Here is a 13,424-nt window from a genome sequence, read left to right on the forward strand (position 1 = left end):
TGTTAGAAAATTAGCTGTCTGAATGCATGATCTGACGGTATTTCGCTTGCTATTGGGCTGGAATTTGAACATACAATATCTAAACTTTGGAATAATTTTGTATTGTGAATGAATAATTTGTTTAATTGACATATTTTCAAGTTATAGTGATATTGGCGGATGTAATTTTTTATTTAGCTGCACTTGCATTTCTCAACATTGTAAATGAATTTTTATCCCAAATTTTATAAGCCCGTCACTACTCGATTGAGGATCTTTGGAATTAATTTCAAAGTTATATATGTACATCAATATTATATATATGATGTCAATTAGTTTCAAAGTTTCATACGTAATGCAATCAGAAATGCCATCTCCGTCATGAATCCTTCCATGGCCGAAGCCATCCACCCCTAACGAGTAGGAGTTCAAAAGGCAAGTTCAAGCAATATGGAAAGATCATAAAACTAACCGAAATAATTTTCAATAAAGGTTAAAAAATCTTTAAAAAAGAGAAGTTATAGTCTTATAGAGAGCGGGTTTTGCAAGAGTCAAGTGATGTGCCACTTCATTTTACCATTATGCCATACGATCTTAATTTTCTAAACGTATCTTTATAAATTAACGACGGCATTGCACCATTCCAATATGTTTCGGAAAAAAAATTGATCGCATCCCATCACATATGTCAAGCCTATGAACTTGCCCACTCCATGCAAAACTACAGAAGAATAGAGTTCCACCAGAGACGCTTCGACAGAAGCTGAAAGTTATAACTCTCATCTTTATGGAGCACATGTTCACCAAGATCATCATCCTTAGACTCGCAATGAAGAGTAAGATCCATTCCATTTTCTAACCTATTAGTTATTTGCACATTGCCTCTATGATCAATAAAACATGCATTGCACATTGATCATGGACATGCATACAACAAGAAGAGCTAGTAAGAACATTGTTTTGGTAAAACTCATAATGTTTCTTTAATTTGTAGTGTTTTTCTGTGTGTAAGAAGAAAATTGCAACTCTCGCACTTTACATAGTGTAAGGTATACAAAATGTGTCGTATAAAGAAAGGTGAAGCCTGTGCTTAGTTCTCTATATATATAATTTTGACTTGACAAGAAATCAAAGGAGGTAAATTAATTATATTTTGGATCTGTGTTGTCTCTCATTTTGAAGTTTTCCCTCTGCATAACGATTATCCATTTTGATATTTAGGATACGTATGATTTTATTAAAAACAAAAAAAAAAGGCGCCAAACCGGGAGCCAAAAGTAGTATGTTTTATAAATAAACCATACTCACTTACCTTACCACATGACAATTAGTATGCAAAAAGACCGGTCATGTAGTCGGAGAGTCAAACTCCCTTACCAAATAACAAAGACAGTGAAAAAAGACTGTTCTGCATGCGACAGAGTAATAGGAATAATATCCCATAATATCTCATATTCGCTGAGGATGAATATTGGTTAAGTATATAATATTTGGACAACTTTCAAAACTTGATGAGTTAGCTTTTCAATATGAGCTATATCCATGAGTTAAAATTACGTAGCATGATTAATAACAACATGGACTCTAGGATTAACAAAAGGGGCATTGCTCATCCTGGCCATGCATGCAACAAGAAGAGCTAGTAACAACGTAATTTTAGTGGAAGAATGCATTATGCTTGTTTAATTTGTGAAGTTTTTTCAGTGTTTGATTTTGCGAAAATTGCAACTCTTACACTTAAGATAAGGTTAGTATACTGAAAATATCATGAAAAAAAAAAGGTGAAGTTGTGCTTAGGTTTCTAGTCTATATATTTAAATTTTACATAGCAAGAAATTAAGTGGGTGAATTCATTATATTTTGGATCTATGTCGTATCTCATTTTGGATATATTTTCCTTTTTGGCATAATAATAAAATAATAACTAGACAACCCAAGAGGGGGGTAAATTGAGATTTATAAAACTTAAACTAAACAAAGTACACAACAAATCAATCTATCTCCTTAATGAAAACAAAAACAATAAATTTAATCAAGCACAATAATGAAAGAGTAAGGGAAGAGAGATCAAACACTTGATGTTTACATGGTTCGGCTAACCGTACTTAGGTCCATGCCTCCAAGCTCACCGGGCTTAAGGATTTCACTATCCAAGCCTCCCAAGACTTCAAATGCTTACAATTGACTTCCAATGTGTCAGTGAACTTTTAAAACAAGAGATTATCTCCAAGACTTCAAATGCTTACAATTGACTTCCAAGGTGTCAATGAACCGTTACAACAAGAGATTATCCTCAATCTCTTAACCCAAATATATCCCAACACTTACAACCCTTCAATTTGATTTTTCAAAAAGATTATAAAATAAATTTATCTCACATAATGTGTTTAATTACAAATGAAATTCTAAAGTGTGAGTAAATGAGATGAATAGAGAAATTTAAAGCTCAATGAAAGTTGTATGCTCAATAATTTGCTTAATGACGATAAATGGAATCGTTGTTGTTTGAGTTTAAAAGAGTCTTTTTATAGTTTGAGCTAAAAATTGGCCGTTACAGACAATTTGCTCGCAGTCAGATCACCGTTAACTAGAAGTCGGATTGCCGTTTTGACTTGAGCAAGTGATCGTTAGACAGATTTTCAAATTATCGGGTCACCATTATGGAAAGTCAGATCGTTGTTATCGTCCAGTGACCTGCAAAGAAAATGTCAGCTTACCGTTTTCAAGAAGTCGGTTTGCGGTTAGTGTTCAGAGGCTAATCTTCAATTCTGTTCGATGTCGGCTAGCCGTTATCAAGATTTTAAATCGCCAACAATGTCCAAAAACTAATCACCAAGTCTGTTTGATATCGGTTAGCCATTATCAAACTTTCGGATTGTCGACAGTGTCTAGAAACTAATCACCAAGTCTATTTTTTATATCGGTTAGCCGTTGTCAGACTGTCGGATCGTCGACAGTGTCCAAAAGCTATTTTAATAAAGGCATGAATTTGAAAAACAACTTTCATAAAATCATTTTTCATTTAAGTATAAATGTTTACTATTCCAAAATAGTGATTTATTTAAAATTTATGAAAATCGTTTGAGCTTTTAAAGACTTAATCAAATCTTAATCAAGTTTGTTATCATAAAAAATCATTATTAAAGATATATTCATGTTAACAAATAAATATCCATTTTTATTCTAAGGATTCGTATGTTTTTATCCTATAGAAATAAATGGCTAAGTGACAAATGTAGTATATTTTATAGATAAAATCGAAAACGCATAATGTAATTTGAAATTGATCAATAGAGGATCAAAATCAATATGTCAAATAATCTGACATCAATTCAACTCAAATTAGAAAGTGTGAAGCACAGCATATTTTGTTTAAAATCAATAATAAGAACAAATTCGAGGCAAATAATAATAATAATAATAATTTTTTAATGGAACATCAACTAAGTGAGAAAAATATATTTATTAAAAGAAAGTGAAAGTAGTAAAGGGAAAAGAAATAGTATTCTTATTCAATTACAAGGATGATTGTTCATTCCTATTTGTACTGATAAACAAGTATCATTGTTTTCAGCACTCTTAGCCTTACATGGAGCAGAATGGGTTATCCTCCAGTTGCAATAAAAGCATTTATCCCTGCCCTAATCATTTATGTCAAACCTATGAACTTGCCCACTCCATGCAAAACTACAGAAGTTTTACCACAAAGATGAAATTAGGAGGACAGAAACTGAATTTATAACTCCCAACTTTATGGAGCACATGCTGGCCAAGGTCATCATCCGCAGACTTGCAATGAAGCGTAAGATCCTCTGCATTTTCTAACTGATTAGTTATTTGCACTTGGACTTTATCAGCAATAAACATGCATTGCACATCATGGACATGCATACAACAAGAGGAACCACTAACAGCATAGTTTTCATGAGAGAACTCATTATGCTTGTTTAATTTGTATTGCTTTTCTCTGTGTAAGAAGAAAATAGCAACCCTCGCACTTTAAAAAAAAGATTAAAAAGTTGAATGTCTTTTTCTATATGGAATGATGACATGATTTGACTTCTTTGGCGTCGATGATGGGTGATGCTCTCTTTGACGGCTCCTCGAAGAATCATTAGTTCAAGTAACTTTTTCTCATTTGCTAGTGTTTCTTTGCACTGTAAAACTCTCCCGCTTTACAAAATGTGTCATGTAAAGAAAGGTGAAGCTGTGCTTAGGTTTCTATATATATATATATTTTGACTTTGCGAGAAATGAAAGTGGGTAAATTCATCATATTCTGGTTCTGTGTTGTCTCTCATTCTGGATTTTTCCTTCAGCTTTAACTATTATCCATTTTGATATTAAGGATTCGTATGTATTTATTCAATAAAAATGAATTATACCGGGTGCAAAAAGTAGAATATGTTTTATAGATGAAATCTACCCACTACCTCACTACATGAGAAGGATTGTGCAAAAAGATTGGTCTGCATGTGTGCGGGGGGTCACACCGCTTTACCACTTGACATAGACAATGCAAAAAAAAACTGTCCTGCATGTGATGGGGAGGGTTAGGAACAAATTACATAGCATATGATTAACAACCAATTGAGAAAAGAGGATTGCTCATCACGGGCATTCATGCAACAAGAGGAGTTAATAACAACATAATTTTGGTGAAAGAATGCATTATGCTTGCTTAATTTGTAAAGTTTTTTCCGCGTTTAATTTTGGTGAAACTTGCAACTCTGACACTTTAAACAAGATAAGGTACGCTGAATATGTCATGGAAAGAAAGGTTAAGATATGCTTAGTTTTCTAATCTATATATTTAAAATTTTACTTAGCAAGAAATTAAAGAGGGTAAATTCATTGTATTTTAGATTTGTGTTGTTTCTCATTCTGGATATATTTTTCCTTTGGGCTAACAAATATCAATTTTATTTTAAGGATTCGTGTTTTTTTTTTATCCTATAGAAATAAATGGTCGGGTGCCAAATATAATACATTTTATAGATAAAATATAAAATATTGACGTTAATTTTTAATTGAATAGAGCCTGCCAAATAAAACGGACTTATCTTCCATAGATTAAGGAAATTTCTTTTTTTCCCCTTTTCATCTTGACGAGTAGGAGAATCAAAATAAATATTTTAAATAATCGGATATGAATTCCAATCAGCTTAAAAAACTGTCGATCACGACATATTTTGTCTAAGCTCTAGAACAAGTACAAATTCGATGCCCAAAATAATAATTATTGGTTTTAATGGAACCTTAAGTAAGTGACAAAAATATATTAATTAAAAAAAAAGTGAAAGTAGTACAAGGGAAACGAAAGAGCGAAGAGCAAAGTAGTCGTATCTAGACCATAAAAACACCTTGAACTAAACAAAATTAGCAGGAATATCCCAACGATCATTGAATAATAGCTCTACTTGGTTGCCTTCACGAAATATGGACAACATAAACCCATTTTAGCCAATAGGTCTGCTGCTTGGTTGCCTTCACGAAAGATGTGAGTACAATAAAAATAAATTTGGGAGTTTATAGGTTTACCATTTGACCATTCATTCTTAATACACCAAGGAAGCTTTAAAAAAGGCAAAAACTAATTAACTAAACTTTTATAATGCAAATAAATTAAAAAAACATAACTCAAACAAGACTCTATGAAGATAATAAAATAATTATCCTTCATCTTTCCATCCTCATTGTGAAATCATTAGCTGGTTAAAATTCGGTTACGAAATTAATTAGAGATGGGCACAGTCATTAGCTGGTTAAAATTCTATCACGTCCATACCTAGAGATGGGCACAGTTCAGTTCGGGTCAAAACTGAACCGATGGATTTTTTTAGAAATTACAATCCAAATCTGAATCAAATCAAACTAAATTAGTTCGATTTTTGGTTCAATTCTGTTCTTTTGGCTATAATCCGTAACTTTCTTTGGATTTTTCTTTGTTTTTTTTCATTTTTTTCATATAAATCAATTGATTTTTTTTTTAATTTTAAAAATCGAAACGAAACATCGGTTCAATTTATTTTTTCTGGGGCAACATGTAACACCTTGATTTATATATATAAGTTGTTATGATATTAACTTATAAGGAAAATTCTATAATACCGTAATTAAATTTACGGCATTGATGCCATAATGGACGTGAACCGTTAGATTAAATCAACGATTTATAATAATGATAAAATAATAAAAAAATTTAATTAAATTATATCTAACCGGTTTATAACCGGTTGAGTACTTTTTAAAATAAAATTCTACTGATATAAATGTAAAGGAAAAAAGGATTTACTTTTTAAAAGAATAAAAAAAATACAAAGGGAAAACTTGATCCCTAATTAACGAATTGCAAAAGATATAGTCACACCCACTGTCGCGTTAACTTCCGTCCGGGTGCACCGGCGATACGTCTGCATATTGCAACCATTCTTTGAGTTGATTTTCTGTCTTGTTCGAATTGTTGAGTCTCTGCCGTCGCTGCCTCTGTCTTGGTTTTGGCAGTCGTCACCTGTGCAAGGTAAGTTTAATCCTCTGTCTCGTTCGAATTGCTAAGCAATTTCGTTTTCTTTGCATGAATTTGCTAAGTAATTTAGTTCCAGATTTCTCATTCAATTTTATATTAACTGACATAGTATCATCGTCATAATTTGTTCATAGAATTCTTAGATTCAATTCCGCCGGAATTAACAAGTCTCTGCACACCGGATTTGTTCACGGAATTAAGAAGGTCTGTGCAAAGTGTTTGGGTTTGTTGGACCACATAGACATTGCCCACTTGCCTGGCAGTCTGTTACTATGCCGGCTGGACCACATGGACATCTTTCTCAAAGTCTTTGAGTGAATAGTAAGTTCATACTCTCCATTTTCTAGTGTATAAATATCTCAACTGTGGGAAAGAAATCTGTAATCATAATTTAGTACAAGTTCACACTTATGATAATTTGTAATAAGATGTCTATTTTCCAGCAATTGTTAAACTTGCAATCATTGCTCACAATTGCAGCTTGCATCTTTGCCGTATTTGTCCTTTTCAAATGGTTTCTTATCCAACCACTTAGCACCAAAAAAACTTTAAAGGAGGTTGATGATTTTCTTGAGGTAGTCATTCAAGAACATGAGAATAGGATGAGTGACAATTCTCAAGTTGAAGATCATAAGGACTTTATAGATGTCTTGCTTTGGCTTGAGAAAGAAAATAATTAGCTGCTGTTTTTAGGTTAAATTTTCTGTTGTTTCTGGGTAAATGGCTGCTGTTTTTTAGTTATTTTTCTGCTGTTTTTTGATAAATTTACTGCTGTTTTTGGGTTATATTTTCTGCTGTTTCCAGGTAAAATTTTCTGGTGTTTTGGGCTTCATTTGCTGCTGGTTCTGGGTTAAATATTTTGCTGTTTCTGGGTAAATATACTGCTATTTTTCAGTTAAATTTTCTGCTATTTTTAGATAAATTTTCTGCTGTATTTGGGATGATTTGCTGCTGTTTGTGGTTAAAATTTTCTGGTGTTTTGGGCTTCATTTGCTGCTATTTTTAGGTTAAATTTTTTACTGTTTCTGGGTAAATTGGCTGCTATTTTTCAGTTAAATTATTTGCTGTTTTTGGATAAATTTACTATTGTTTTTTGGGTTATATTTTTTACTGTTTTCAGGTAAGTTTTTTTGGTGTTCTGGGCCTCATTTGCTGCTGTTTTTTGGTTAAATATTTTGTTGTTTCTGGGTAAATATACTACTGTCTTTGGATAAATTTACTACTATTTTTGGGTTATATTTTCTGCTGTTTGCCTGGCAGTCTGTCACTATGTCGGCTGGACCACATAGACATCTTTCTGAAAGTCTTTGAGTGAATTGTAAGTTCATACTCTCCATTTTCTAGTGTATATATATCTCAATTGTGGGGAAGAAATTTGTAATAATTCACTGCTACTAATAGATCATAATTTAGTACAAGTTCACGCTTATGATAATTTGTAATAAGATGTCTGTTTTCCAGCAATTGTTAAACTTGCAATCCTTGATCACAATTGCAGCCTGCATCTTTGCCGTATTTGTCCTTTTCAAATGGTTTCTTATCCAACCAATTAGCACCAAAAAATCACCACCTTCTCCCCCAAAGCTCCCAATCATTGGAAACCTTCACCAACTTGGCTTGTTCCCTCATTGCTCACTCGGTGCTTTGGCACAATGCTATGGCCCCCTGATGTTGCTTCACTTAGGCAAAGTGCCAGTGCTTGTTGTCTCTTCTGCTGATGCTGCCTGTGAGATCGTTAGAAATGTAATCTTTGCAAATCAACCAAAATTAACCCCATTTGTAAAACTTTTAAACGGTTTTATAGATATCTCTATGGCACCTTATGGTGAGTACTTAAGAAAAGTTAAAAGCTTATTTGTTGTACAACTTTTAAGTAACAAAAGGATTCATTATTCTTTTCGTGATGTTAGAGTAGAAAAATATAGTGATCAAGGAGAAGTTGGTAGTAAGTTTAGGAAGCAGTTTAAGGACTTTATTGAGTTGATGGCTACTTTTCATGTGGGAGATTATATTCCATGGCAAGGTTGGTTGTGCTATTTCAATAGCTTGAATGCCAAGCTTAAGAAAACTTCAAAGGAGGTTGATGATTTTCTTGAGGTAGTCATTCAAGAACATGAGAATAGGATGAGTAACAATTCTCAAGTTGAAGATCACAAGGACTTTATAGATGTCTTGCTTTGCCTTCAAAAAGAAAATATTTTAGACTTTCCTATTGATAAAGCTTCATTTGCTGCTATTTTTAGGTTTAATTTTCAGCTATTTCTGGGTAAGGTGGCTGCTGTTTTTTAGTTTATTATTCTGTTATTTTTTGATAAATTTACTGCTGTTTTTGGGTTATATTTTCTGCTATTTTCAGGTAAATTTTTTTGGTGTTTTGGGCTTCATTTGCTGTTGGTTTTGGGTTAAATATTTTGCTGTTTCTGGGTAAATATACTGTTGTTTTTCAGTTAAATTTTTTGCTGTTTTTGGATAAATTTTTTGCTGTATTTGGGATGATTTGCGACCGTTTTTGTTAAATAGCTGCAAATAGCTTCATTTGCAGCTATTTTTAGGTTAAATTTTTTGTTGTTTCTGGGTAAATTGGATGCTATTTTCCAGTTAAATTATTTGCTGTTTTTGGATAAATTTACTGTTGTTTTTGGGTTCTATTTTCTGCTGTTTTCAGGTAAGTTTTTTTTGGTGTTCTTCATTTGCTGCTGTTTTTTGGTTAAGTATTTTGTTGTTTCTATTTAAATATACTGCTGTTTTTGGGTTATATTTTCAGCTGTTTTTAGGTAAGTTTTTTTGGTGTTTTGGGCTTCATTTACTACTGTTTTTTGGTTAAATATTTTGCTGTTTCTGGGTAAATATACTACTATTTTTGGATAAATTTACTTCTGTATTTGGGATGATTGGCTGCCGCTTTTGGTTAATTTTTCTAGTGTTTTGGGCCTCATTTACTGCTGTTTTTATGTTAAAGTTTCTGCTGTTTCTGGATAAATTGGCTGCTATTTTTTGGTTAAATATTTTGTTGTTTCTGGGTAAATATACTGCTATTTTTGGGTTAAATTTTTTGCTGTGTTCAGGTAAATTTTTTGGTGTTTGGGCTTCATTTGATGCTGTTTTTAGGTTAAATTTTTTGTTGCTTCTGGGTAAATTACTGTTGTTTTACAGTTTAATTTTTTACTGTTTCTAGATAAATTTATTGTTATTTTTATGTTAAATTTTCTATTGTTTCTGAGTAAATATGTTGCTGTTTTGGTAAATTTATGACTGTTTTTGGGCTAAATTTTTTGCTGTTTACATGTAAATGTTTTTGGTGTTTTGGGCTTCGTTTGCTGCTGTATTTGGGTTAAATTTTTTACTATTTTTGGGTAAAATTTACTACAATTTTTTAGTTAAATTTTTTACTGTTTCTGGTTAAATTTATTACTGCTTTTGGGTTAAATTTTTTGTTGTTTTACAGGATCCAAAACTTGTGATATTTGACATTTCTTTTTGTGCTAAATCTTCATGTACAGGTTCTTGTAAACTTGAAAATGGCTGAAAATGTAGATGAGGGTAACGAGAATGATTTCAAGGAGAATGATAATGTGAGCCAGGAAAATGAAATTTTAAGAAGAAATCGGCCTTTCATTGAGTATGTGTAAGTCTTCTTAAATTAAATATTATGTGTTTGACTGTTGGTAAATTTATGAATATTTAGTAAAGCCAAGCACAATAATGTTAACATGCACTGATTATATATATATATTTCAAATATTTAATTGACTGCAGCAAGCAAGAAGCAAAAATATTACGGGAACAAGGAAAAAAGTGGTGAGTGTAGGTGCGATAATTAATTTCCATTAAATTTGGGACGTGTTACAAGCAATAACTTATTGTCATATTTTTTTAATTTTTTAGGATAGAATTAAATTAGGGAAATTTTTCAAAAATTTGAGTGAAGAAGAGAAGGCTAAATTTAGAATGGTTGGTAGTGATATAGCACGGAATAAAGACAAAGAAGATGATTTTGTGAAGGGAATTCAAAAAGCCATGGAAACTAGATGTGCTCCAGGTTTTGCAAAACTGGTAGAAAAATTGTCAAAAAAAAAAAAAAAACTGTTGTGGAGTTGGGATTTGAAGGTCTTCTGCACATAAAATGTGGTCGACTGAAACGAGATTTATGTTCATGGTTGGTTCAAAATTTTGATCTATTTACTTCATGTATTTTTTTGCATGGTAAGAGTATCAATCTGTCGCCTTGAGATTTTAAGTACATTATGGGAATAAAAGATGGTGGAGTCGACATTGATGTGGATCTTGGTATTGATGACATAGATAAATTGAGGAATGAATATTGTGATGACAAAGGATACATTAAGCTGAAAACTTTAGAGTCAAAATTGGTGAATCAAAGGGAGGTGAATGATAACTTTAAAAGAAGCTTTGTTTTGTTTGCTATAGCTACAATTATTTTTCCTAAATCAGGGTTGAATTTAGCCACGTATTACTTGGTTTTTTTGAAAGACACCAGTGCCATAAATAAAAAAAATTGGGCAACGTGGGCTTTTAAAGGGCTAGTTGAGGGCATACAAAAGTTCAAGGCAGGACAACATAAAGTTGTTAATGGTTGTGTACTATTTTTGGAGGTAATTTTTTTTAAAAATGATTTCATCAGTTTTATTGTGTTATTTTGTTTTTGATTTGTTTTGATCATTTTGTTAATATTGCAGCTTTTTTACATGCATTCTATATCATTTGCACGAAAATTTATTGATAAATCTTTGAGTCCAATAACAACCTGGACAAATCGAGATGTAACTAACTTATTGAGTTTTGTTAAGAAAAATGGTGGTTATGGGAGCTCAAAGGTATGACATCTACTTTTTATTAATTAAATATTAACGTATCATATTGAAATGACATGTATTTAATAGTATGTGGTATTTATTAGGTTAATTTGCGAGAAATCCATCCTCAACAAAACACGGCCCATGAAACATTTGATGGAACAAGTCAGAAGAATGAAGAATGCATACATAATTGTCAACATCAGAAGGAATTATCACTTGTTCGAAAAGATATTGGTCGTATGGCATTAGAGCTTGATGGTTTAAAGCATTCAATGGGTAGCTAGATGCAGCAAATGCAACAAGTAATGGAAACCCTTAAAGAGAACTTAACCCAAAAGCAAGTTGAGCAGCAAAAGGAGAATAATGGCGCTGCTGTTGGAATTACTTCTCCTTCCCGAAAGCAACAAAAGAACGACGAATCAAGCCATGAAATTTTAACTTTTGCCGAACTAATGAAGAGAGCCAATGAAAGACCAGATGAAGATGATATTCTTGAGAAGAAATTACTAGATGAGGAGAATGTTGAAGAGAAACATGATGAGAGAATTTTGACGGGTGAGTCAGACCTAAATGAGGGAAAGCGAAAGCAAATTTTCTACAATGCAACTATATAGGTATTTAGCAATAAACTGTGATCTTCTTTTTGGCACAAGTAAAACATAATAGTGCATAGATGAGTATTAAGTTATAAATCATAATTTTTGTAGGATAATGGCCGGAATGATGATTGTTCTATTGAAGAGGAATCATCAAACCAACTTAGTGTATTTGAGGTTAAAGATATGCGCTCCAGAAAGCGAAAGCCTGGTCCATACCAAAAATCCCCTTATAATCAGTTTCCCAAAAGACAAAGCAAACAAAAGTTTTTTCATGATTCAATCACTCTACTAAATTCATTTTCAGAGGAAGATATGAAGTTGCTGTAATATATATTTCAAGGAGAATTGCCTATGGAGTAATTGGATTTTCGCATGACCCATTTTCCATATGTTATTATTTTTGCATTAACAACGTTATAGTTTTAATTCTATTTTTGGATTCTTAATACAGTGAGCATATTGTTGATGGAATTAGTTTTTTCGTCTCTCGCCAAGAGATGTTTTCTTTGGCTCCTAATACTTGGATCATTGACACAATAAGCATACCTTCCTTATATTTAGTTTAATCATTCAATTTATTTATTTTCTTTCTAAGTATTTAAGTCTTCTTGTTTAATGGCTCTATTCGTAAGTAATAGATTGTTTCGTCAACTACTTGACAAACAAAGAACGTGCAAAAACGAGCCTAGAGATGTGTATTTGGTATTTGCCCACCATATTTTCGGTAAGTTGTAAATGTTATACTATGAATTTTTTTACTGACAGTTGACCCTATATGTTGATAATATACTAATTTTGTATTTATTTTATGAGTTTTGCAGCAAAAAATAGTGGCAAACATGGCCTGCAAAAAGAAACCAAGCATCGAAGACTTTGTCAAAAATCATAATATTCGAGATAAGTACATGTCAGAACTTGCTGTATGTGAGAAGGTAAGAAATTAAATACAAAATTACAATAAATCATGGCATTGTTTAAGACATTTAATGGTAATTATTAAAAATTATGCATTTGTCATGTAGATCTATATTCCTATAAATGATGGCTTTGCACATTGGTATCTGGCGGTATTGATTGTTAAAACGCAAACCGTTGAAATTTGGGACTCTTTACCTAGTAATAGTTCGAATTCACATCGAGAGGAAATTGTTAGAGCAATTGTAAGTGAAGCTTGCATTTCACCTGTATTATTACCAATAAATGCAAATGTATGCTGACTATTATCATCATTATCACAGTTATCGGGACTCGACGAAGTTTTCCTCCATGATTTTTTGGGAAAATTTCATCCATGTTGGGATTTTTTTAGTTTTAAAATTTCATATCCAGATAATGTCCCAGTACAACCAAATGGAACTGACTGCGGTTTGTTTGTGATCAAGTTCATGGAGACGCAATGTGATATATTATCTATAAAACATGTATGTGACATTAATTTTATATCATATTGATTAAAAGTTTTACAATGAATGATGACTTTGTTTCTCACTTTTTTATTTTCTC

General features: G+C 32.1%; 1 protein-coding gene and 1 long non-coding RNA gene across 2 annotated transcripts; both read left to right on the top strand.

The window, feature by feature from the left end:
• The first annotated feature begins 7,951 nt into the window (after positions 1–7,951).
• Positions 7,952–8,794, top strand: LOC127899925 (cytochrome P450 736A117-like). The gene has a single exon (XM_052434072.1). The coding sequence runs from the start codon at positions 7,952–7,954 to the stop codon at positions 8,792–8,794; it is 843 nt and encodes a 280-aa protein (XP_052290032.1).
• Positions 8,795–11,989: 3,195 nt separating this feature from the next.
• Positions 11,990–13,153, top strand: LOC127899995 (uncharacterized). The gene is made up of 3 exons (XR_008051901.1): positions 11,990–12,277; positions 12,373–12,645; positions 12,743–13,153. It is a non-coding gene; the product is annotated as an uncharacterized LOC127899995 (long non-coding RNA).
• The last annotated feature ends 271 nt before the right edge of the window (positions 13,154–13,424 follow it).

The sequence above is a fragment of the Citrus sinensis genome, chromosome 9 (assembly GCF_022201045.2).
Source record: "Citrus sinensis cultivar Valencia sweet orange chromosome 9, DVS_A1.0, whole genome shotgun sequence".
NCBI lineage: Eukaryota > Viridiplantae > Streptophyta > Magnoliopsida > Sapindales > Rutaceae > Citrus > Citrus sinensis.

What these genes read in the sequence shown, in the direction of transcription:
- LOC127899925 (XM_052434072.1), top strand. Translation starts at nt 7,952, where the DNA reads ATGTCTGTTTTCCAGCAATTGTTAAACTTGCAATCCTTGATCACAATT.